The sequence below is a fragment of the Tachypleus tridentatus genome, chromosome 5, assembly GCF_004210375.1.
Source record: "Tachypleus tridentatus isolate NWPU-2018 chromosome 5, ASM421037v1, whole genome shotgun sequence".
In the NCBI taxonomy this organism is placed as follows: domain Eukaryota; kingdom Metazoa; phylum Arthropoda; class Merostomata; order Xiphosura; family Limulidae; genus Tachypleus; species Tachypleus tridentatus.
In genome coordinates this window covers 53,227,285-53,254,954 of record NC_134829.1, presented here as the reverse complement: position 1 = coordinate 53,254,954, position 27,670 = coordinate 53,227,285, and the positions used below count along the sequence as shown (strand labels likewise).

At 34.7% G+C, this 27,670-nt stretch overlaps 1 protein-coding gene across 1 annotated transcript; it reads left to right on the top strand.

Moving 5' to 3' along the window:
- The first annotated feature begins 65 nt into the window (after positions 1-65).
- On the top strand, positions 66-27,670 carry LOC143251174 (uncharacterized). Its single transcript, XM_076502585.1, has 9 exons — positions 66-160; positions 8,874-9,679; positions 12,312-12,492; positions 14,171-14,304; positions 18,186-18,328; positions 20,137-20,218; positions 20,860-21,010; positions 23,968-24,142; positions 26,647-27,670. Exons 3-9 carry the CDS (start codon positions 12,418-12,420, stop codon positions 26,886-26,888), a joined length of 1,002 nt encoding a protein of 333 aa, XP_076358700.1. The 5' UTR covers positions 66-160; positions 8,874-9,679; positions 12,312-12,417; the 3' UTR covers positions 26,889-27,670.

The following is a 27,670-nucleotide window of genomic DNA, read 5'->3' as shown; positions in this document are numbered from 1 at the left end:
TCATCCGCCCACCTGGAAGTCACAGGTGATCAACTACTACGTAATTAAGCACAGGTTTGACCCACATTGAAAGTCTAAACAGTGGACTGCCGCAGACCAGTGGTTCAGTATCGGAGCTGAAGTCAATAGAGAAGAGGAAGGAACTGAGATCAAACATCAGGTGGGTGTAATACAACAGGTCTAATTGGTTTTAGTATACTTAACTGTCAGAATTTAATTTCAAAATTAAGTACAATGAGAAAGCTAACATAACATACGGCCCTTAAAATATGTGTAAATATATGTATATATCATAACTTACACGATCGTAATAATAAAACAAAAACTGTTGTGTCCCAAAATGGAATTTGTAAGATACGACAGGTTGAAAACTCACAGTAATTCATGTATTGTTCCCACGATAACTCATTGTCCTTACAAGATGATTCAGATGGATGGGCGTGTGTGTGTGTGTGTACGTATGGGACATTGAATTGTCTAGCCATAGAAACTTCTATGTTGATGTATTACAGAATCAAATCGTCATAATCATTGCTAAACTAATCAGGAAAGGTTGTAACCATTATCCACTGCTAAGTAAAACCTACATAATCATTACTGAACAAATCATGAAAGGTTGTAACCATTACCGACTGCTAAATAAAATCGACATAATCATTGCTGAACTAATCACGAAAGTTTGTAACCATTATCCACTACTAAGTAAAATCGACATAATCATTACTTAAAAAACCAGGAAAAGTTGTAACCATTACCTACTGCTAAGTCAAGTCGACATAATCATTACTGAACCAATCACCAAAGGTTGTAACCATTACCCACTACTAAGTAAAATCGACATAATAATTACTGAACTAATTCACAATTAGTATCTAACTGATACTTAGCAATTATTCCTGATGCTAAGTAAAATACAGAAAATCTTTAATGAACTAATCAGAAAAGGTTGTAACCATTATCCACTACTAAGTAAAACCTACATAATCATTACTGAACAAATCATGAAAGGTTGTAACCATTACCGACTGCTAAATAAAATCGACATAATCATTGCTGAACTAATCACGAAAGTTTGTAACCATTATCCACTACTAAGTAAAATCGACATAATCATTACTTAAAAAACCAGGAAAAGTTGTAACCATTACCTACTGCTAAGTCAAGTCGACATAATCATTACTGAACCAATCACCAAAGGTTGTAACCATTACCCACTACTAAGTAAAATCGACATAATAATTACTGAACTAATTCACAATTAGTATCTAACTGATACTTAGCAATTATTCATGATGCTAAGTAAAATACAGAAAATCTTTAATGAACTAATCAGAAAAGGTTGTAACCATTATCCACTACTAAGTAAAACCGACATAATCATTACTGAACTAATCATGAAAGGTTATAACGATTAACTACTGCTAAGGAAATTGACATTATCATTACTGAACTAATTAGGAAAGGTTGTAACCATTATCCACTGCGAAGTGAAATTGAAATAATCGTTGCTAAACTAATCAGGAAAGGTTGTAACCATTATCCACTGCTAAGTGAAATTGACATAGTCATTACTGAACTAATCAGTAAAGGTTGTAACCATTACCTACTGCTAAGTAAAATTGAAATAATTGTTGCTCAACTAATCAGGAAAGATTGCACCTTTAATTACTTACTGCTAAGTAAAATAAAATTCGGCAATGTATCGATTTCCAATAATAATTGATTCTCTACAGACACTGTCCACAATAAGCGAATGTCCAGTGTTTCTTCTTTATTTTAGAATTTGTTCAATTTCTGCTGGATCTGAAATCCTCAACCCAATTTTTATATTTTTGAGCCTAAAAGTGGGAATCATTCAATTTACTTTTAAAACTCTTTCAATTGTATTGTGAACTGATACAAACAGCTACATTACTCTGATTCTATTGTAAACTGATACAAACAGCTACATTACTCTGATTCTATTGTGAACTGATACAAACAGTTACATTACTCTGTTTGTATTGTGAACTGATACAAACAGCTACATTACTCTGATTCTATTGTGAACTGATACAAACAGCTACATTACTCTGATTCTATTGTGAACTGATACAAACAGCTACATTACTCTGATTCTATTGTGAACTGATACAAACAGGTACATTACTCCTATTGTATTGTGAACTGATACAAACAGCCACATTACTCTGATTGTATTGTGAACTGATACAAACAGCAACATTACTCTGATTCTATTGTGAACTGATACAAACAGCTACATTACTTTCATTGTATTATCAACTGATACAAACAGCTACATTACTTTCATTGTATTGTGAACTGATACAAACAGCTACATTACTCTGATTGTTTTGTGAACTGATACAAACAGGTACATTACTCTGATTCTATTGTGAACTGATACAAACAGCTACATTACTCTGATTCTATTGTGAACTGATACAAACAGCTACATTACTCTGATTCTATTGTGAACTGATACAAACAGCTACATTACTCTGATTGTTTTGTGAACTGATACAAACAGCTACATTACTCTGATTCTATTGTGAACTGATACAAACAGCTACATTACTCTGATTGTATTGTGAACTGATACAAACAGCAACATTACTCTGATTCTATTGTGAACTGATACAAACAGCTACATTACTCTGATTGTATTGTGAACTGATACAAACAGCTACATTACTCTGATTCTATTGTGAACTGATACAAACAGCTACATTACTCTGATTCTATTGTGAACTGATACAAACAGCTACATTACTCTGATTGTATTGTGAACTGATACAAACAGCTACATTACTCTGATTGTATTGTGAACTGATACAAACAGCTACATTACTCTGATTCTATTGTGAACTGATACAAACAGCTACATTACTCTGATTCTATTGCGAACTGATACAAACAGCTACATTACTCTGATTCTATTGCGAACTGATACAAACAGCTACATTACTCTGATTCTATTGTCAACTGATACAAACAGCTACATTACTCTGATTCTATTGTGAACTGATACAAACAGCTACATTACTCTGTTGGATTGTGAACTGATACAAACAGCTACATTACTCTGATTCTATTGTGAACAGCTACATTACTCTGATTCTATTGTGAACTGATACAAATAGCTACTTTACTCTGATTGTATTATGAACTGATACAAACAGCCACATTACTTTGATTGTATTGTGAACTGATACAAACAGCTACATTACTCTGATTATTTTGTGAACTGATACAAACAGGTACATTATTCTGATTTTATTGTGAACTGATACAAACAGCTACATTACTCTGATTGTATTGTGAACTGATACCAACAGCTACATTACTCTGATTCTATTGTGAACTGATACAAACAGCTACATTACTCTGATTGTTTTGTGAACTGATACAAACAGCTACATTACTCTGATTGTATTGTGAACTGATACAAACAGCTACATTACTCTGATTCTATTGTGAACAGCTACATTACTCTGATTCTATTGTGAACTGATACAAATAGCTACATTACTCTGATTGTATTATGAACTGATACAAACAGCCACATTACTTTGATTGTATTGTGAACTGATACAAACAGCTACATTACTCTGATTATTTTGTGAACTGATACAAACAGGTACATTATTCTGATTTTATTGTGAACTGATACAAACAGCTACATTACTCTGATTGTATTGTGAACTGATACCAACAGCTACATTACTCTGATTCTATTGTGAACTGATACAAACAGCTACATTACTCTGATTGTTTTGTGAACTGATACAAACAGCAACATTACTCTGATTGTTTTATGAACTGATACAAACAGCCACATTACTTTGATTGTATTGTGAACTGATACAAACAGCTACATTACTCTGATTCTATTGTGAACTGATACAAACAGCTACACTACTCTGATTCTGTTGTGAACTGATACAAACAGCTACATTACTCTGATTTTATTGTGAACTGATACAAACAGCTACATTACTCTGATTCTATTGTGAACTGATACAAACAGCTACATTACTCTGATTCTATTGTGAACTGATACAAACAGCTACATTACTCTGATTCTATTGTGAACTGATACAAACAGCTACATTACTCTGATTGTTTTGTGAACTGATACAAACAGCTACATTACTCTGATTCTATTGTGAACTGATATAAACAGCTACATTACTCTGATTGTATTGTGAACTGGTACAAACAGCTACATTACTCTGATTCTATTGTGAACTGATACAAACAGCTACATTACTCTGATTCTATTGTGAACTGATACAAAGAGCTACATTACTCTGATTGTATTGTAAACTGGTACTAACAGCTGTATTCTCTAGTTTAAAGAGGTTTTAAGCTGCTAACTTCTAAAGCTTATAATCCCTTACATCGGCCAAATGAGATCCAGTACTTTTTTATTCTAAAATTTATTCACTACTTAAACTTAATGTTTTTTTACAAATGATGATGGCCCGACATGGCCAGATGGTTGAGGCACTCAACTCGTAATCCCAGGGTTGCGGGTTCGAACTCCCGTCACACCAAACATGCTCGCCCTTTCATCCGTGGGAGTATTATTATGTCACGATCAATCCCACTATTCGTTGGTAAAAGAGTATCCCAAGAGTTGGCCGTGGATGGTGATGACTAGTTGCCTTCCCTCTAGTCTTACACTGCTAAATCAGGAACGGCTAGCGCAAATAGGCCTTGTGTAGTTTTGCCCGAAATTCAAAACAAACCAAACAAATGATGACTATTTTCATTCTTTCGAAACACGTGGTAAGTGAAATAGAATTATGTAAAAATCGAGTCTTTAAAACCAAACATTGCGAAATAAAGGTGAAAATGCTGGAGTTGAGATACCAGGAACAATCTATTCGTAATGATTATATATATATATATGTTAAAGGTCTTTGTGCCAGTAACCCATTAGCACGAACACTTGCGCGTGCCACTCGCACGGGACAGGTTTCTAATCACCCGAAGGACATCAACATCGCATACAGGAAACAAGACTTGAAGTAAAAGATAAAAGTGAATTTTCAACAGGTTTAAACTATACTTCAACGATCCCTATGTGAAGGCCATTTGTAAGCAAAATAAAGGAGTCAACTATGAAAGAGCGTTCATTTTGTGTCTTAAATACTATTTGTATACAAACTTATGATGTGGCATTACCTTCTCTCATCTTAATTGTTTGTTTGTTTTTGGAATTTCGCACAAAACTACACGAGGGCTATCTGTGCTAGCCGTCCCTAATTTAGCAGTGTAAGACTAGAGGGAAGGCAGCTAGTCATCACCACCCACCGCCAACTCTTGGGCTACTCTTTACCAACGAATAGTGGGATTGACCGTCACATTATACACCCCCACGGCTGGGAGGGCGAGCATGTTTAGCGCGACGCGGGCGCAAACCCGCGACCCTCCTCTCATCTTAATTAGACTGAACAGAATTAAAGACATGCTCAACGTTAGAGTAACCTATATGACTTTATAATATATTATGACTGTGAAAATGTTTTGCATTTTAATCGCATTCGTACCTTTCTGGTCTTAACTTGCCAAGGAAATATTTCTGAAAATAAAATTTGAGGTGATACGTTGTTGTTCAAACATAATACGTGTTATTTCTGTTAAGATCACTGGATCTTAGTTTAATCCAGAACAGCAATGATACATTTCAAACATCATATATGCAGTACTTTATGGTTTAACAAATATAATTTTCGTTTTGAAAGCAAATACGAATCACAACTGAGCATGTCTTCAAAACGAGGCTACTGTCTAAAACTGATGGTAACCACGATACCATGACCTCTTACCGTCAGTAATTACTATAAGGAAACTTTCTTCGCCAGTAACAATAACTTTCTCTTCTTATTCACCATTTTACCTTGTTTTAAACTGGAAAGTTTTAAACTAAAGTTCTATTTAGAAAGGCAGAATATTCTAAAACAAAACTATCGGAGGTGCTGATTTGTCAAGCATTCTCTAAACAAGTTCTGGTTATGATTTTCTCACGTAAACCACAACAGTGTATGAATGTTTGATAACCTTCCTCCCAAAAATAAAACCAATGCCATTACACCCAGTTATGTATATTTTAACTCTTTAAACCATAACTTTGATTAATACTTAAACTGTATTTAATCACCTTATGTTTCCAACATAATGTTCCAAATTAAAAAAGGAAGACTTATACAACACTTACACAGCTTAAATAGTAACTTCATTATGTCCAGCTTTGATGTCGTAAACATATTCCTTGGGACCTCTTGTCAGGAAGTAACACAACTTCTTGCAGAGTACCTAAAAAAGAGAATAAACAAAAAAACTGAAACACGTAACTGAACTGTTACAACTAGCCACATTTATTTCCTTTCAATACAGAGATTTAGTTACACGGACTTGTTATTCAATAGAGAGATTCAGTTACACGGACTTGTTATTCAATAGAGAGATTCAGTTACACGGACTTGTTATTCAATAGAGAGATTCAGTTACACGGACTTGTTATTCAATACAGAGTTTCAGTTACACGGACTTGTTATTCAATACATAGATTCACTTACACGGACTTGTTATTCGATACAGAGATTCACTTACACGGACTTGTTATTCGATACAGAGATTCAGTTACACGGACTTGTTATTCGATACAGAGATTCAGTTACACGGACTTGTTATTTGATACAGAGATTCAGTTTCCTACTAAAGTAGTTCCAAAAACTATTAATAAATTAAAAGGCGTTTAACAAACAAATTCAAACACTCCACAAAACAAAGGAAGCTTGAACAGTTGCGCTATTCATATACAAAAATATTAGCATAACTCTTTCAGAAATTTCGACAAGTTTGTTTGTACATTTTGAATTTTGCGCAAAGCTACGTGAGGAATGTCTGCGCTACTTACCTCTAGCTTAGCAGCTAGAAATCACCAAACAACGTTTGGGCTTGTTTTTTACCAACAAAATGTAGGATTGATCATAATATCATAACGCCCACACAGATGACATGAGGAGCATGTTTGGTATAAAGGGATTCACAACCCCACGACCCCTCAGATTATACGTTGAATGTCTTAACCACTTGTCCATGTCGCCGAACCAATTTCGAAAATACTAGCATGTAAATATAACCTTAACATAATGATTAGATTCGTTTTCAACCCTGTAATGAAAATTAGAAACATATTAAGAAAACTATACGACAAATCCATCCCACCAGTAAATATTTACAAAGCAAAGCTTAACAACTGCCCAGCTTATTACATGGGTGAAACAGGACGTAAGTTTAAAAAACAGTAAAAAAATCCCTTTCCAATATCATAAACACATGAACATTCACAGTTTTTACGAACAGAACGTCACAGTACAAAGATATAAACCTAACACTAACAGAAAAAACGTGCCTTACAAATGAAATTAAGCAATCCCATAATTAACAAATAGCCAGGCACATCTGTATATCTCTCTTATCGTTGTTAACAAATAACCAGGCACATCTGTATATCTCTCTTATCGTTATTAACAAATAGCCAGGCACATCTGTATATCTCTCTTATCGTTATTAACAAATAGCCAGGCACATCTGTATATCTCTCTTATCGTTACTAACAAATAGCCAGGCACATCTGTATATCTCTCTTATTGTTACTAACAAATAACCAGGCACATCTGTATATCTCTCTTATCGTTATTAACAAATAACCAGACACATCTGTATATCGCTCTTATCGTTACTAACAAATAACCAGGCACATCTGTATATCTCTCTTATCGTTACTAACAAATAACCAGACACATCTGTATATCTCTCTTATCGTTATTAACAAATAGCCAGGCACATCTGTATATCTCTCTTATCGTTACTAACAAATAGCCAGGCACATCTGTATATCTCTCCTATCGTTATTAACAAGTAGCCAGGCACATCTGTATATCTCTCTTATCGTTATTAACAAATAGCCAGGCACATCTGTATATCTCTCCTATCGTTACTAACAAATAGCCAGGCACATCTGTATATCTCTCCTATCGTTATTAACAAGTAGCCAGGCACATCTGTATATCTCTCTTATCGTTATTAACAAATAGCCAGGAACATTTGTATAATTCTCTTATCGTTACTAACAAATAGCCAGGCACATCTGTATATCTCTCTTATCGTTATTAACAAATAGCCAGGCACATCTGTATATCTCTCTTATCGTTATTAACAAATAGCCAGGCACATCTGTATATCTCTCTTATCGTTATTAACAAATAGCCAGGCACATCTGTATATCTCTCTTATCGTTATTAACAAATAGCCAGGAACATTTGTATAATTCTCTTATCGTTATTAAGAAATAGCCAGGCACATCTGTATATCTCTCTTATCGTTATTAACAAATAGCCAGGCACATCTGTATATCTCTCTTATCGTTATTAACAAATAGCCAGGCACATCTGTATATCTCTCTTATCGTTATTAACAAATAGCCAGGCACATCTGTATATCTCTCTTATCGTTATTAACAAATAGCCAGGCACATCTGTATATCTCTCTTATCGTTATTAACAAATAGGAAAGACAGCTAGTCATCGCCACCCACCGCCAATTCTTGGGCTGCTCTTTTACAAACGAATAATGGGATTCACCGTCACATAATAACGCCTCCACGGCTGAAAGGGCGAGCATGTTTGGTGTGACGGGGATTCAAACCCGCGACCCTCATATTACGAAACGAGCGCCCTAACTACCTGGCCATATTAGCTAAGAAGCCGAATCCTGTTAAAAACAAACATAAACAAATTCTAGTTTATCAATGTTTTCTTGACTTATACTAAACCTTTCGTTTTTCTACACTTCATCAGAGTTTGCTGGCTTTCGAAGAAGATGAAGACAGCATTGTTATTATTGTTACCTCTTCTTCTTATTCTTCCTCAACTGTCTCTTGCTGATCATCCAAACGAGGGAGGCAAAGACATTTCTCAAGCTGACAGTAAACCGAGCAGACGACGTCGAGTTCGTGTGAAACAACGTCCTATCTCTGACCATCTCCCTGAGTATAACATTCGAGAAGAAGATATTGCTCGTCTATTGCAGGCTGCAAGTAGTGAGGCAGGTGTTACAAGAAACCTAAAATTGTCGGCACAAGCTCCAACCGAAAAAGGAGGAGAAACAGCTGGCGTTCATAGGGGGCGCCAGAAACAACATCCTCCGCTCCAAGATGCTCCTGAAGAAGTTGTTCCCCTGGAATATCCGAGACCTGAGAGACTGGGTATAAGAGTCAACCCACAATCAATCTCTGGGAACAGCCAAGGTCGACAAAATCTGGCGACCAGTGGAAACAATCAAGTAAGACAAAATCTGGCGACCAATGGGAATCGTCAAGCAAGACAAAACAGAAACAGATCACCTCAACCAGCAAGAGAAGGTCAGCAAATACAAAATTCAGGTTTAATAAATTTGACTAATCACAGATCCCTGTCTGTTATAAACTCACCACCAATCGGTTTTAATCGCAACCCATCCCAAAAGATAGATGTTACCCCCCGGGGAAATCACAGACAAATTGATGGAAATGAAAGTAGGTCTTCGTGGCAACAGAATGAAAACACCAGAGGGCGCAAACTTCAACACTTGGAATCTGAGGGATATGATGGCAAATATTTTTACAGTAAGTTTTTTCTATACAAAATTGTTATTACTATATATATATATATAACCTAATAACAATATGAATTTCAATTGATATAGGCATTAAGAATCTAAAAAATTAAACTTTTATAAAGTAATACTTCAACGAAACACTTAAACACTGTGTAAGCACGGCATCAACAAATAATCCATTGAATAGTTTTGCACTCAGCAAAATAACTTTTAGAAAGCGATAACGTAAAGCAGACGTAATTATATTACAGACTTGACTGTACATTTATAACATGCGTGCCCAAATAACTAAATTTAACCCCATATTTTATTTAGTACTTCTTGTTCAGGTGAAATTGTTGAGCAATATTTTAAAGCAGTGTATTCTAAACTAAGGGGCGCGGCCTTTCGCCAGAAGAACCTAAAAATAACAATGAAAAAATAACTTTTTATCATTTTAAATTTTCGTGCTACTTCTTGATCAAAAAGTGATTAAAGAAAGGTAAAGAAACTACTGTATTTGCTGTAATTATCACTTGTTAAAACTACTGTATTTGCTGTAATTATCACTTGTTAAAACTACTGTATTTGCTGTAATTATTACTGGTTAAAACTACTGTATTTGCTGTAATTATCACTTATTAAAACTACTGTATTTGCTGTAATTATTACTGGTTAAAACTACTGTATTTGCTGTAATTATCACTTGTTAAAACTACTGTATTTGCTGTAATTATAACTTGTTAAAACTACTGTATTTGCTGTAATTATAACTTGTTAAAACTACTGTGTTTGCTGTAATTATCACTTGTTAAAACTACTGTATTTGCTGTAATTATCACTTGTTAAAACTACTGTATTTGCTGTAATTATTAATTGTTAAAACTACTGTATTTGCTGTAATTATCACTTGTTAAAACTATTCTGTATGAAGAGGGAGTCCTCGAGAAAAATAATGCTCAGTTGGGGGCACCAGTAAACTGACTTGTTATTACCCTGTTAGGATGCCAATTTTAATTCAGTAAGTTCAGTTGTTACTTGTTAATACCATCTTAGAATGCTAATTTTATTTCAGTAAGTTTAGTTGCTACTTGTTAATACCCTCTTAGGATGCTAATTTTAATTCAGTAAGTTTAGTTGTTGCTTGTTAATTCCCTTGTAGGATACTAATTTTAATTCAGTAAGTTTAGTTGTTGCTTGTTAATTCCCTTGTAGGATACTAATTTTAATTCAATAAGCTTAGTTGTTGCTTGCTAATATCCTCTTAGGATGCTAATTTTAATTCAGTAAGTGTAATTATTACAGATAATTTTTTTCCACTCTAAATTTTACGATGTTCCCAATCAATTGTTTTAATACATTTTTATCAAACTATTTATCAACCAAAGCACTTGTTGGTCCATGACATATTCAGTTGCACAAAAACATTTCAACAAAATTACCAGAAATGTTATAATTAATTCATTGACCTCATAATCATTCCTTTGGTCATCCATGAATTTTTACGTAAAAACGGTTGGCTTCTCCTATCAGTTCATTGTACTGACTCTAATAACAGAAGAAAACAAAGCATTTCTTAATGTAAACTAAAATTTAGACCCATGAATGGGATCTAGAAAAGTATGTATTTTATGAGCCAACCGTTTCAGAATTTCATTATTTTAAATGCTTATATTAAGACAGTTTCTCTCATGCTCTGAGAGTAGAGTCTTAGTACGATAGGTGTGACCATATTGTTTTTCATTGGACGAAAGGGTTTAATGTTTATTTCAGCTTTAGCCTAACTTTGCTGTTTTCATTCTTTCACATACATGCGCTTGAATCACCGTGTGATGATGGCATCCCTTGTAAAACATTATCGGTTGAAAATAGGCTGTAGATATAGAAATAATTAGTCAATTTCTTCATTCATGTGATGAGCCATTTTCGACAGCAATACCTATTTTGAAGTCACGGTAGTAGAAACTCTACAATGAAGACCACTAGAGGGCGCTACAAAATTGTCTTTAAAAACAACAAAATACATATTAAGAAGTATACGTAATTTGATGTTAAAACACCAGTAATACTTAGTTCACACGATCAGTAATTTCTAAAAGAGAAATCCGTTACAAGAAAGGAAGTAACATCTTTAACAGATGTATTGTGAGGATGATCTTTTCTAATGCCTATTATTATTGATATAATTAACACACTTGTTGATTTAAGTGTTAACGTAATGACAAATAAGTATATCTTTATTGAATAGACAGAGCATTCATTTATTGTCTACATACTTTTTCCAAAGGGATCCACTGGGATTTTGACAATGTAACAGAGATTGGAATATCTAATAAATATATATTTTACTTTATTATCGTGTTGCTGATTAAACGGTTAAAATTTAGGTTTTACGAAAACAAACTAATCTCTAGCAAAGATATTGTTGGTGTGAACGTGCTTCATAACCACTATGAGGAAAACCTACACACCGGATATGTGAAGTGACTAAAAAAGTGTGTCATTGACCATTATTCAGTTCTTCACATTATGTAGCGCCACAGTAGTAGTTTTATTTTAATCTAGCGGTTAATGGGAACTACAGTGTCATTTTAAATGAATTATCCAGCTTTCAAACCACAAATAGACTCCTGTACATTATTTGTAACATCCTCAACTAGTTTCTTTGGACTGTGGAGCAACCGCAATGACCATCAAAGCACGTGGTCCAGATCCTTTTCGAGGAAGAATTTTCATCAGGACCGAGGTCAGCAACCTGGCTGTCAGATGACAGGGGGAGGCGAGTTTGCTGGCTCTTTAACAATACCATACAATAACCCTAACTGTGGTGTAGTGGACTTGGTGAGTGAATATTACTGCTGATTTATTATTGTTGTCAATCCTGATTTCTGTTCTTATTGCTGTCACCACAGGTTTGTTATTGCTGTCAGAATTAGACATAGTCTTTTACTTACCGCTAATAACCTAAAATAGTTTAAGTGTTTGGATAACATGTAACATGGCGTCACAGTTAATATTCATTAGTAGTCAAGTGACTGGCAGGTTATCTGTTTATTCATTAACTTCTTTTCTTCAACAAAACGCGAATTTCAATCAAGAAAAGATGATATAAAGAACTACATGCGTAAACTAAACATACTCTTTACATTTCACCACTATATGAGGCCTACTTTATATATTTGCTTCGCTCTAACAAAGAGCGCTGACGAGCCATGAATCCGGCGAAACTTGTCTGTTACAGAGGAAAAATGGACACAAAGAATACTTTGGGACTCTAAATTATGTTATCCTTAATAAATACTTTTTGTTGTTGCTTTTACTGATCGTGTCATAATACTGGTATTCGATTAACAATAGAGTAAGCCTACTGAGGGTCAGATTCCATTTTGTGGACAGATTCTTATTATTTCGTGATTGAGAATTTTTCTGGTGTATGTTTGTAGTTTTAATTGCTGTTACCTTCTTAAAACACAAAAGACGTTTCATTCAAAAAACTTAAAAAACAATCACATAGCATCAGGAGGTTTCGTCACACATTTTTGTTTCTGCCGCTCTTTAAGAAATAAAAGGAAATCTTCAATAGACGCGGCTTTGTTTGTTTGTTTGTTTTGGAATTTCGCACAAAGCTACTCGAGGGCTATCTGTGCTAGCCATCCCTAATTTAGCAGTGTAAGACTAGAGGGAAGGCAGCTAGTCATCACCACCCACCGCCAACTCTTGGGCTACTCTTTTACCAACGAATAGTGGGATTGACCGTCACATTATAACGCGGCAATTGAATTTATTCCAGGCAGAATGAGAGTAACTGTATTTATATGATTTTTTGACACATTTTTTTAACAATATTTTTGTGTGCCAACAATACCAAGCTTGGGGCACGTTTATATCCAATTCGATTTCATTACGCATAAGGATCACTACGAATCTACCTTCAAATTAAATTTTTTTTTCAAGCAGGATTAGAGTAGATTGATCTTGGACGTAGTAAAATACATCAATCAAAACGGTTTGACCTCCTGAATCCAAAACTGTAATTATAGCTCATATTCATCTAGGGATAACAGAGCTAAATAAAACAACTTATGTTAGTATATTGTACGGAATTTCATCTTTTTTTATCTGTTTGCTCTTAAGCACAAAAAACCACACAATAAGCTGTCTGTGCTATGTCCGTCGCGGGTGTCGAGCCTGAATAGAACTTTAAGACTTATCGTTTGGCCACCATATTAGACATTGAATTTCAATCTTAATATTCCATGTTACTTATTACAAACTACTGTAAAAAACAAAATTAATGGGAAATTTTGATTTATCTGAAATGAATGTAAAAAGCTGTACTTTTTAAAAAGTATTTTCTTGGCTACCCCCATCCCCACGAAAACCCACAGATACTCAGAAGAAAAGACATTCAAGTTGCAAAACAATATGTGAAATATAAATACATCAATTGGAAAACTTTGTTGTTGTTGTTGTTTCCGATTAGAAATACAGATGATTCACAACATACCTTTGTTTTTAGGGTAATGGAACTTTGATGACAAAGGTGGTTATCCAACGCCACCCACAGATTATGATGAAGGACGACGTGTCTTATAAACTTCTCTGTTCGTTTGATACCAAGGATACCGTCATTACCAACAGTATAGCAATAGAGTAAGTATATTAGTTTTAATGTATTAGCTAAGCTTATAGCTTACACTACTTAGGGCAGGAGTTGACCCTGTGGTAGATGCAAATTTTAAAGTTGATAAGTCGTGTTCAAATAAATGTGATACCACAAATTATTACCCACACTTTAAAAAGTGGGTGAGTTATGAGAAAGACAGTCAGTTCCTCAGCGTGGATGCCGAGTGGTACGTTGTTGCTAGTCGACTGCCTTCCTTCAGGTAGGTAGTTTACAATACAAATAAATATAGGAATTATTGTACTGTGATATTTAAGTACGCCGATTAGTTTTTCGCTTTCTCTGACTTTCTTTCTCCGCTTGTTTATAGTTGTGCAGGAACTGAGGAAGCTTTCAGTATGCGAGTGTATATGTGTAACGTTAAAGTGAACATGAGACACGTAACCTTGCGTCAGATTAGAGAAACTACACAACAGTTTTTCTACGTCTTTCCTCACTTGCTGTGCTCTACAGTTTTGTGGTAAACATTCTACCTTGAATTATAGTTGAAAAGAGGATACTGCGGCATGTCTATTGCTAAGAGCAGGAGTTCGTCTCATACAGTAACTTTATGAAGAAACGTTAGCTCACTGTCCACGTGTTTTAACTGTATAACTTCAATAGAAGTAATCTGTTTCATACAGTAACTTTATGAAGAAACGTTAGCTCACTGTCCACGTGTTTTAACTGTAGAACTTCAATAGAAGTAATCTGTTTCATACAGTAACTTTATGAAGAAACGTTAGCTCACTGTCCACGTGTTTTAACTGTAGAACTTCAATAGAAGTAATCTGTTTCATACAGTAGCTTTATGAAGAAACGTTAGCTCACTGTCCACGTGTTTTAACTGTAGAACTTCAATAGAAGTAATCTGTTTCATACAGTAGCTTTATGAAGAAACGTTAGCTCACTGTCCACGTGTTTTAACTGTAGAACTTCAATAGAAGTAATCTGTTTCATACAGTAACTTTATGAAGAAACGTTAGCTCACTGTCCACGTGTTTTAACTGTAGAACTTCAATAGAAGTAATCTGTTTCATACAGTAACTTTATGAAGAAACGTTAGCTCACTGTCCACGTGTTTTAACTGTAGAACTTCAATAGAAGTAATCTGTTTCATACAGTAGCTTTATGAAGAAACGTTAGCTCACTGTCCACGTGTTTTAACTGTAGAACTTCAATAGAAGTAATCTGTTTCATACAGTAGCTTTATGAAGAAACGTTAGCTCACTGTCCACGTGTTTTAACTGTAGAACTTCAATAGAAGTAATCTGTTTCATACAGTAACTTTATGAAGAAACGTTAGCTCACTGTCCACGTGTTTTAACTGAACAGCTTCAATAGAAGTAATCTGTTTCATACAGTAACTTTATGAAGAAACGTTAGCTCACTGTCCACGTGTTTTAACTGAACAGCTTCAATAGAAGTAATCTGTTTCATACAGTAACTTTATGAAGAAACGTTAGCTCACTGTCCACGTGTTTTAACTGTAGAACTTCAATAGAAGTAATCTGTTTCATACAGTAACTTTATGAAGAAACGTTAGCTCACTGTCCACGTGTTTTAACTGAACAGCTTCAATAGAAGTAATCTGTTTCATACAGTAACTTTATGAAGAAACGTTAGCTCACTGTCCACGTGTTTTAACTGTAGAACTTCAATAAAAATAACATGTTTCAAACAGCTACTTTAAGAAGAAACATTAACTCCCTGTCCACGTGTTGATTTAATAAAAACTAGCTAAAATCATCAGACTTTTGAAGTTTTCTATTAGCTGTTTTTATACAATAAGAAACTCAAGTTTTTGTAACAATTGGAATATGTTTGTTGTGTGTTATTTAAAGAACTTCGATGCCTCCTAATTAGAATTCCCATGGACATTAACTACTGTTAAAAGATACTTGGCGACTTTCAGTTAGTGAATAGCGGAGAATAAAGGCTCTCGATTACTTTTTGTTCTAATTTAACAGTTTATATCATTAAGTGAGAAACTTGCTAAGCGCATTTGGTGTTATTTGATGGTTCTTAGTGAAAATAGTTTTGCCTGAAGATAGTGAGTTAACTCAAAAGCCTTTGTTTATATGTCTGAACTTCTGATACCTGATCCGTCCAGTACCCTAGAACTCAGGACTACTCTTTTGTCTTACCAGGACCTCTGACCCACTAACCTACAATTTTTCTGTCCGTAATGAGGCAGAGAATGTCATATGAACAGGAACAATAGCGCCCTCTAACAGAAGTCGACTGGAAGTCAGAGGAAAACAAATATCTTCAAATCTTCACACTTAACCTCTTAAGAAAAAGCGATTGTGTCGTCATAAACAATGCAACGTGTTTAAGTTAACCACATTTTTTTCGTTCTTTGTTCTATTAGAATTTAATGTGTAGGTTATAATGAACATTAAAGAGAAAGAAATTATAATAACTGCTTTTGCCTGTTATTGACTCGGTTTTGACGAACGTAGCGTCAAACCAACGTCTAACGCTGTACTTTACCTACAATTCCATGAACTTTGTAATCTGATTTATTGTCGCTTTTGGGTTAATAGACGTCGCAGGGAGAGAGAGAAACTTTTATATTGACGTTCTCTTAATTCAGTTGTTTAAATAAATAATTATTATTGATATGTTTACTGGTAGCCTAAAAACAGCATAAATTTATACAAATGTTTAATGTACGAGGGCTGTTTAAAAAATACGCGGACTGACGTCATAAAACAAAATGTACTTTATTTAGAAGTTACAGGTCTGGGACCCCTTCAAAGTACTCTCCTCCCCAACGCACACACTTATCCCAACGGTGTTTCCACTTGTTGAAACAGTCCTGGTACGCTTCTTTTGTAATGTACTCCAGCTCCTTCGTCGCATTTGCCTTAATCTCGGGAATCGTCTCAAATCTTCTTCCTTTCAAGGGTCTTTTGAGTTTGGGGAACAAGAAAAAATCGCAAGGAGCAAGGTCAGGTGAGTAGGGGGGGTGGGGAAGAACAGTGATCGAGTATTTGGCCAAAAACTCACGAGTTCTGAGGCAAAAATTTCGAAGCAACGCGGTGCATCTTCAATTTTTCGGTCAAAATCCCGTAACAAGATCCATCTGATATCCCACACTCTTCAGCAAGCTCCCTGACAGTCAGACGTCGATTTGCTCGCACCAGGGTGTTGATTTTGTCGACGTGTGTGCCTTCAGTTGACGTCCAGGACGCTCATCATCTTCAATGGACTGTCGACCATCCTTAAAACGTTCATGCCACTTGAAACATGCCGTACGCTTCATAGCAACATCACCGTAAGCCGTGTTAAGCATAGCAAAAGTTTCAGTCGCAGATTGTCCAAGTTTAACACAAAATTACACAGCAAGTCGTTGCTCCTTCAGGTCATTCATTCTGAAATCCGCCAAACGAAAAAATCGCACTTCACTTAAAACCGCGTAGCTAATACACAAATGAAGATATCTGCAATCGGGAAATGGCGTCGTAATCAGCTGATCTGTGCAGACCTAGCGACACCAATTGGATTCCCCTGGAACCAACTGGAGCCGCGCAATTCAAACCGTCCGCGTATTTTTTTAACAGACCTCGTATACTGTTGCTATCTACTTATTATAAGTTTCGTTAGGTAGCGCTTTTTTAGCTTCTGTGAGAATTCGATTCAAGTAGTCGAATTTCATTAATAAATATTAAGTTATTAACTTTGGTTAACACTGGAAAACGTTAGAAAACGTTAATACGTTATAAGCTTTTCTGATAGTTTACAGAGAAATTTAATCAACACTACTGAAGTTTGACATATATACATTTCAAGTTTGTATTTTACCTTCATTTATGGACAAAACAATCAATCTAGGTATTAAAGTGTGAATCTTTATGTCCAACAGAGGAGAAATTTATACATCTTGGATAGCGGACACTGCTCCGACTCCAGAAGTCCGTCTACGAATTATAGACATCAAGGGTAATGACGTAACGTCAGCAAAAATAGGAGACGAACTCTTTCTATTGATACAGCTTTTGGATCAAAGTGGGTGGATTTTTTTAAAAATAAATAATTGAATGTATTAGGTTGAGGAATAATTCGTGAGCGTTTTTAAATAATTTTATTCAAGCATTACATGCAAGACTATACAATACTTCAATGCATGAACACATTACACCCAAAACATTTATTATGATACTTTATTTCATGTAATACCTAGGTATATAGTATGCATTGTTTTAAACGAAATTGCAAGAAATTAAATGCGAAAAGCAGATGGTGTCGAAAATGCTCGATTTTGTCCACTTGACATTCCATTTAATGACTGAAAATGAAAGCAAAAATTAAAGACATATGAAAATCAAACACACCATCTATTAGAGCAAAAAATTATCTACCAAATGGCATGAAATAATTTGCGAAAGCGTTTCATTTATGAATATATTTTTTTAACTTGAAAAAACGCTCACGAATTATTCCTCAACCAATACATCGCTCAAAACGTGTCTTAGGATTTCCCATAATCTAAGTTTACTTAATTAGTTTCTTCAGTAAAACAACCACATTGATACCATATCATACCATCTCAAATCTTATAATGCTGTGATAAGTTAATTTCCATTTTACGTTTAGTTTTGGGCCCGGCATGGCCAGGCGGGTTAAGGACGTTCGACTCGTAATCTGAGGGTCGTGGGTTCGAATCCCCGTGATGACTAGCTACCTTCCCCTCTAGTCTTACACTGCTAAATTAGAGACGGCTAGCGCAGATAACCCTCGTGTAGCCTTGCGCGATATTCAAAAACAAACAAAAATACTTTAGTTTTATATTCGTGGGATTCAATAACACGACGACACGTTTAAGCCTATAATGCTAAAAACCAGGATTAAGTACTCGTGATGCGTACTACACGATAGCCCATTGTGCAACTTTGTGGTCAACTGTTAACTGCAAACAAAACAAGCGATCCTATGACGGTGGCACCATCTATTGTTCAACTTGTCATATTACAAGATACAGAATTTATATAAAAACTTTTTTCCCTGATGGGACTGCTGTAAGTTTTCGATCTTACATTGCTACAGTCTGGAGTTAGATTTCCCACAGTGTTACTAGTAGATAACCCAGGGTAGTTTTATTCTATTACAAACACTAACAATATATAATACTAGTATAAAAGACCGTAAAAAATATAGGAAACCAAAGTCTACAAATCTCAATCCTCAAATATGCATTTTCAACTTTGCCGCTCGTAAACAGAAAAGGAAAATGAAGAACCTTCTAGCTATGGGAAACCAAAGCCTATAGTAAACATCTACTTTACCTTGTCGTAGCATTCATAGATCAGTTATTTTCTAGTCATGTAAACTGTAGTATCACAATAGTTCTCTTAAAACCACTTTTCTCGTAAATACACGATCATCGTTCAAAGACTTCTCTTCATAACAAACAGAAAATTAATTTCACTCGGTAATAAATAAACGCTTAGTACAAAAATTCCCTCCTTGGCAGCTTTGATATAATACAAAAAGTGCCAAAATGTAAGAGCTATTTACGTCTATCTTAGTTATTGAATGGGATTAAAATGAAAACGAGAAATGAAAAAAGGACAAAAGGTGGAATTGGACTCGCGTAACTTACGAAATTCGTAGAAATCGAAAGAGACCGACTGACTATCTAACCGACATTTGGATTATAATATTAACCCTAATTTTCAAATTCGAACCTTGCAATAAGTTATTATAAGAAAATCGCCTGTTATTCTTCTTAAATTATAACATATTTCATAACTTTTCGATAAAATAAATGAAAATATTACACGTTGCAAGAAAATTAAAATATTTAATTATTCTAGAGCTCTTCGGCATTTTCGTGACTGACCTAGTGGCCACAAGTGGAACTAATTCCAATTCTATCACATTACTGGACGACAACGGGTAAATATTTTCGAATTGAAGCTAGAAGATAATTAGTAGAACTACAATTTCGAAAATAAACTCAAATTAAATAAAAAACTACTTAAGTTATATAACTTAAATTTATAATTAATTGTCATTATAAATTTTCAAAAACACCAGCGTTTTGTCCTAAAATCAATTACCTTAACGTTACCTCTTGTGAGCTAACCCTACTATACTGTATCGTTCATATATTTAAAAAAAAAACAGGTTCGCTATAATTTAAAACGAAATTCATGCAATTACTTTTCGAATTTTCCAAATATTATTTTAAAGAATCATTTTACTATTAAGCATTTAAATAGTTTAGTTAAAAAGTTAATCGTTACTTCAAATATTAAATATGTTTATATTCACTCAAAATTAATTCATACGCTTTACTTATGTTTAGTAAATAATTATTTAGTTTAATTTTTAATTAGCCTGAGATCATTGTTTTTTTCAACTTTACCTTTCATCTTAAAAATTTTGAAAAGTTAAATTATTTTGCAGAGATCGGTAGTTCGTTCTACCAGCTAATAGAATTTGGTATAAAATTTCATTCTGTATTTACGATGTAAAAATTATTACTTAGAGGAATCATTTGTACTGATATGAGTTTTTCATGTACTTCTTTGCAGCTGTGCTACAGAGCCATCTGTATTCCCTCTAATCACTCGTGCTCCAAATTCTAAAGATTTAAAGGGCAAGTTCGCTGCCTTTAGGTTTTCTGATGACTCCATTGTGAAGTTCAAGGTGACAGTCAAATTCTGCCTCGCAGAATGTAAACCTGTAAGTTTGAATCTTGGAAATAATGACTCACCATGTTTTTTTACGGCGTCATCATAAATTTAATGACGACTCAGATGTTGATTGTTGAAGTGACTGAAGTTTAATTATCGCAGATTCATGCATTTGGTGAAAAACTTTTTTGTCGATGAATTCATCGTTAATTAATATATCTATTGAATCACTATTAATTACAAAACTTCCTACGACACCACAGTTTGGAGACTAAAGGGTTTGGTAGTAACTTCGATGTTAATTTTCAAATAGATGAGTGAATAAGTTTTGAGTAGTTTCATAGGGCGTCACAATTTAGACATTGTTGCGATGCGTGATGACAAGATGTATCACTGAGTTCACAACCAACTGAAAAATATGTCAGTTATACTTGTGAAATTTTCCACGAGATGACGTGATAAAATAAAAACAGATTTTGGTTTTTTTATACAATATGTGCATTGCAGCTCTAGTAAAAAGCCCTTTCGTTAGAATATCAGTTTTGATTACAATACATTAGAGCAGTTCAGTTTTAGACTGCTTTCAAGACAATACTTAGGTTGTAAAACTATCATACACTCCTTCATTATGTACGATTATTTTTTACAAAATTATTATTCTGAAGAATCAGATGTTCAATTAGTATAAATGAGGTGTGAATAAAATAACTTACAACACATTTCTTACAGAGCAACTTTGTACCAGGAGATATTATTGACCCTACTCTTTACGAGAACTTTGTACCAAGAGGTTCCTCTTAGCTTTACCTTAATCTTTACGAGAACTTTGTACCAGGAGATTCCTCTTAGCCTTATCCTACCGTATACAGAACCATTACAATAAAAAATTTAGCTTTAACTCAGTCGAAAAGTTTCGTTGTTTATGAGATAGAGTGATATTGGTGAATCCAAATTGCCATTACGTAATGAACGTCCCAAGTCACTCAAGTTCTTACCAATAGAGGTCAAAATCTAACTTTAAACAACATTAGCAAATAATACTGAATCACGTAATGTAAAAAACTAACATCTTTTCTACGTTACATACACACACGCGTATATACCACATGTTCTTCTGCAGGGTCTCCAAAACTTCTCTGTTTCAAGAGTAAATAAAACCACAATTAAGAGTAAAAAATATTTTAATTTCTTGCTTTTGATGTTCGAGGGTCATGCTGTGTTGCAGACTGCATGGTGCATATTTTTCTCGTGATTCATAACATGCGCACATTTTACTGACGTTACGATAGTACGAATTGCAAAGTTAAGTTTCTCTTATGTGGTTTTACTTTAGTGTCTACTGACTGATTGACAAACAACACACTACAGGCGGTTTTCAGTCAATCTTAGAAGAAATAATTTTTTTCCGTACTTACAACCCAAAGTATTGATAAAGTCCAATTATGAATTTATCTCAAACAATTATCACTTAGACAATTACCAGTATTTGTTGTATAAAGCTAGGTGGTCAAGCGTTTGTTGTAACGAATAGAATCAGTTATTACACTGTGTAACACAAATTATGTACCTGGATAGTATTTGTTATTTCTTAATTACTTATATTGTAAAAGTACAGAAAATGACTATTATTCCCTTCAAACTTTGCTTTTGTTATTATTTGCTTTTGTTCATAATAAAATTGTTATTATGAAGAATATATTTATTTCATCCACAACTAATGTATAAGAGGTTCATGCAAAATATTTTATATGTGATATTTTTTCTATACTACTGGAAATTAAAATAAAATAAATTAAAAGATATTTAAATTTTAATAGGTCTAAAATTTGTATGATATAAAATCTTACTATTCAAGCAAGCAAAAATTGTCCGTCTTACCATCTCGAATTTTTTGTTGTTTTTGTTTGTTTTTTTGCAGTGCTCGCTGGTAAAGTGAGGTTCCCAGGGTTTGTCTTGATCCCTAATATACCTTGTGGGTTTCACACATTTTAGCAGATGCTGTCACACAGTACTTATTCGCTCTTGTCTTGATAAATTGGCCACATACTTAGCAGAATGCGTCTGGAGAATGCTTACGGCTTCCTGATACCATCTCTGATAAAATCAGATAGGTCTTTGTGTTCACTTAGGCAGCTAGAACTAAATAAAAGTGGTGAGTGGTGAGCCCCTGTATATATATTATTATGGAACTTTCTAGAAAATTCTAAAACGTTCTTGAAAATTCTCGTAAGTTCTACAACATTCTAGAAAGTCCTTGAAACTTTTTGTAAGTTCGAGAAAATTCTCTATCAAATACTCAGCACTGAATCTACCTGGTACGTTCTAGAAAATTGGTAAATTTGAAAATTTCATTACTGAGGTTTCAAGAGAAAAATAGGTCTTTTCCATTTACTTTAGGCATAAGCAATTGGGAAATAATACTTTCTGCTCAGGAACAAGAAAAAATATTGTTATATAGCTTTTTTATTATTACATGGCTTGTTTTTCAGACAGATACTCTGGATTACACTCGTGCTCAGTGCATGGCGTCTACACTTAAAATATAATTGATCTACCATCATCTGGCTTAGTTCATTTCAATTGGTTTGGTGGTTCACCAAACAAGCTCGCCCTTTCAGCCGTAAGATGTAATGTACAATGTAATGATGTGTTCCACTATTCATTGATAAAAGATTTGGCGGTGGATAATGATGACTATCTGCCTCCCCTCTAGTATTTCATTGATAAATTATGGAACGCTAGCGCAGATAGTCCTCATGTAGTTTTACTGCGAAATTCTAAGACAGGCAATCAGTTGATTATTTTTAGCTGAGCTTCAGATAACAACTGTGACACAGAACAACTTAGATGATAAATAAATGGATAATGTTTTGTTACTGTTATTAGATTTTATCCAGTTGGAAAGTTGGATATAACACTGAAGTATGTTAGAAGGACCACCCAGTTTACCGTGATCAACACACTATTTTTATTATAAATTTCTAATAATCTGTTTATTCACTTCAGGTCAAGTGTGTCGGTAGCGGGAAGCTAGGATATGGACGTAAAAAACGGGAAGTGAGTGACGTCACGACAACTGATGATCAATTACCTGAAGAGATTCCTCTACAACTGGCTATCGTTATAGACAATCATGAAGCCCGCTTTAGAGAAGAAAACCCTGGTGATGTAGATGTAAACGGTAAGTGACGATAATACCTTGAGGACCAAAACCCTGGTGGAACAGATGTAAACGGTAAGTGACGATAATACCTTGAGGACCAAAACCCTGGTGATGTAGATGTAAACGGTAAGTGACGATAATACCTTGAGGACCAAAACCCTGGTGATGTAGATGTAAATGGTAAGTGACGATAATACCTTGAGGACCAAAACCCTGGTGATGTAGATGTAAACGGTAAGTGACGATAATACCTTGAGGACCAAAACCCTGATGGAACAGATGTAAACGGTAAGTGACGATAATACCTTGAGGACCAAAACCCTGGTGGAACAGATGAAAACGGTAAGTGACGATAATACCTTGAGGACCAAAACCATGATGGAACAGATGTAAACGGTAAGTGATGATAATACCTTGAGGACCAAAACCCTGGTGATGTAGATGTAAACGGTAAGTGACGATAATACCTTGAGGACCAAAACCCTGGTGATGGAGATGTAAACGGTAAGTGACGATAATACCTTGAGGACCAAAACCCTGATGGAACAGATGTAAACGGTAAGTGACGATAATACCTTGAGGACCAAAACCCTGGTGGAACAGATGAAAACGGTAAGTGACGATAATACCTTGAGGACCAAAACCCTGGTGGAACAGATGAAAACGGTAAGTGACGATAATACCTTGAGGACCAAAACCCTGGTGGAACAGATGTAAACGGTAAGTGACGATAATACCTTGAGGACCAAAACCCTGGTGGAACAGATGTAAACGGTAAGTGACGATAATACCTTGAGGACCAAAACCCTGGTGGAACAGATGAAAACAGTAAGTGACGATAATACCTTGAGGACCAAAACCATGATAGAACAGATGTAAACGGTAAGTGACGATAATACCTTGAGGACCAAAACCCTGGTGGAACAGATGTAAACGGTAAGTGACGATAATACCTTGAGGACCAAAACCCTGGTGGAACAGATGAAAACGGTAAGTGACGATAATACCTTGAGGACCAAAGCCCTGGTGGAACAGATGTAAACGGTAAGTGACGATAATACCTTGAGGACCAAAACCCTGGTGGAACAAATGTAAACGGTAAGTGACGATGATATCTTGAGGACCAAAATCCTGGTGGAACAGATGGAAATGATAAGTAACAATGTTATCTTAAAGACGAACACATCGATTACAGGTAACAATATCAACTTGAAGATGAAAACCCTGATGATATAAATGTAAACTGTGAATGACAAAGTCGTCTTGAAGATGAAACCTTCGGTGTTGTAAGTGCAAACAGTTAGTTCCAATACTTCTTTCAAAATACCAAACTTGAATTAAAACTCGAATTTTATATTGTTTAGTCTATGCAAGCTCCAACTAATACAGAGTTTGGTACGTCATATTAAAACGATTGTCGAACGACATAGTGTTTTTTTACAGTTCGTAACACCACGTCTAGTCGCACAAGCCCCCCCCCCTTCCAATGGCGCAGCGATATGTTTGCTGACTCACACCACTAAAAACTGGTTTTCGATACCCGTGGTGGGCAGAGTACAGATAATCCATTGTATACCTTTATGCTTGATTACAAACAAACAAACAAGTCACTATATCTGATGACCACACATCTTTACAGTAGCTCCGTAGCGGAGTTTCCAGTACAAATACCTCTGTTGTAAGGCTATCATATCCAAAGCATACTTCTATTCCCTGATTATTTCCATAATCTATCTATCTTTGTATGGAATAATATGAATACTCGATTCATTCTCCAGCTTCATGAATTACGCGATGGTTGAACTGACATTTCGTGAAAGCATCTTGTGTGCATGTGAGCTGAGCTCTTTTTCAGACAGATTTTTCTTCATTTTGTTGCATACTGTTGCCTGGGGCACGTGGTCAGTGTTTAACATTCTCCTTCATATTCGCGGATTCTCATATGTCACAAGACACGTCAAATTAATTGCCACATTTGGGTTGCGACTCGTTACAGGCCCCCTTCCAGATGGTCCTAGCACCCCAAGTTCATCCATGCTTCTTTTGTCTTTCAGTGCTATTAAATACAAAGGTTACCCTCAATATTCTAAGTCTCCGAGTTGAAAACATCTTGATGATGTGAGTGTATGGATATTCTACGATGGAAAGGACTACTTTATATCCTTCCCAAAAGTGACCACTTTTTGGTGGCGTCACATTACCTATGACGACATGCAAACAATATCAAAATATGTGCATTTTCATTGTGACTTTATATTAGATGCGGTTGTCACGTAACTTGCTGCTTTGCGTGTTCGAAATTGTTTTGATGTAACGTACGCATCCCTCTGTGCTATCTTATACTGAAAATGATTGAGTAAAATGAATCAAAATATTTCAAACCATTTAACCTTTGCTTTGCTAGGTGCTCGACAAATCATTCTTCTCTTCTTTCGATATTGCACCTTTTAAATGAAAAAAACAAAAACCTCTTGGTTGTATATTTTAACTAAGAGGAATATATAATCTATATTTTTACACAGGTCACCCACGTAACGAAGACGTCTGTTTCACACGAGTCCACGTCATTTTATGCGCTATCATAACAGTAATACTGCAGTTCTTCACAATCATTATTTGTCTAGTTTACGTCAGATACTTAAGAAAACGTCACCTAATGAGTTGCAAAGCATCATCCGACTACGTGTCGTCCTACATATCTTCCTTAAACAATGGGACACTAACTCAAAGTCTTCCTTGGAACAGAAAATCTATTATAAGTTAGATCGTAAACAACGACTGACGTTACGAGCTCAGAGGAAGGCCTTTTATATCTGGATAAAATTTGTGGGTTGTCGCCATCTTTTAGCAAAACTTTTAAACAACTGAATGTTTGTACCAGTATAAAAATATTTAAATCAATATATCTGTCTACAATTAACAAATAATATAAACAATACAGTTTTTTGTTCTTGTTTATTGTAATTAAACCTCAAAAAGTGATGCTAAACATAAGAATTTCAGCTTTGAACTTTCTGAATAAATCAGCAAATTGTATTAAGTATAATAAATTCAAGTATTGAGGTTTTTTAACATGTATTATATAACTTAAAGTTATATATATATATATATCCTTCTGATTATGTAATCGTCAACTTTATAGCTTGTTATTTCGCTTCACGTACCCGTAATGCACATAATTAAAATAGCAATTTCAAAGACAAAACTATTAAATGCAATATGCGATAATAAAATGTGCTTAGCTTTTGTGTAAATAAACAAAACTAAAATCATTGTTCTAACTTTAAAACTTCACTGATTTTATATTTTATTATTGTTTGGTTCAAGGTAAATCTACTTAAATTTGAAAAAGAAATATATATTCACTTTACTTCCTCCATCTATCGTAACTAGGGCTTTTATAGCTATGAAAATCATTGTATTTCTCTGTATTTATACATAAAAAGTAAATCTAAATATCTGGAGATTGTATTGTTCGCATTTCAATTCTAACAAATATTCGCTTCGAATGTCTTTATTTGATTAAACAAATGCCTTATTCTCAAA

Excerpts from the sequence above, each read along its gene's own strand:
- LOC143251174 (XM_076502585.1), top strand. The coding sequence starts at position 12,418 with ATGACAGGGGGAGGCGAGTTTGCTGGCTCTTTAACAATACCATACAAT. Across the intron at positions 12,493-14,170 it reads ACTGTGGTGTAGTGGACTTG|GGTAATGGAACTTTGATGAC; the intron begins GTGAGTGAATAT and ends CTTTGTTTTTAG. Across the intron at positions 21,011-23,967 it reads GCCTCGCAGAATGTAAACCT|GTCAAGTGTGTCGGTAGCGG; the intron begins GTAAGTTTGAAT and ends TATTCACTTCAG.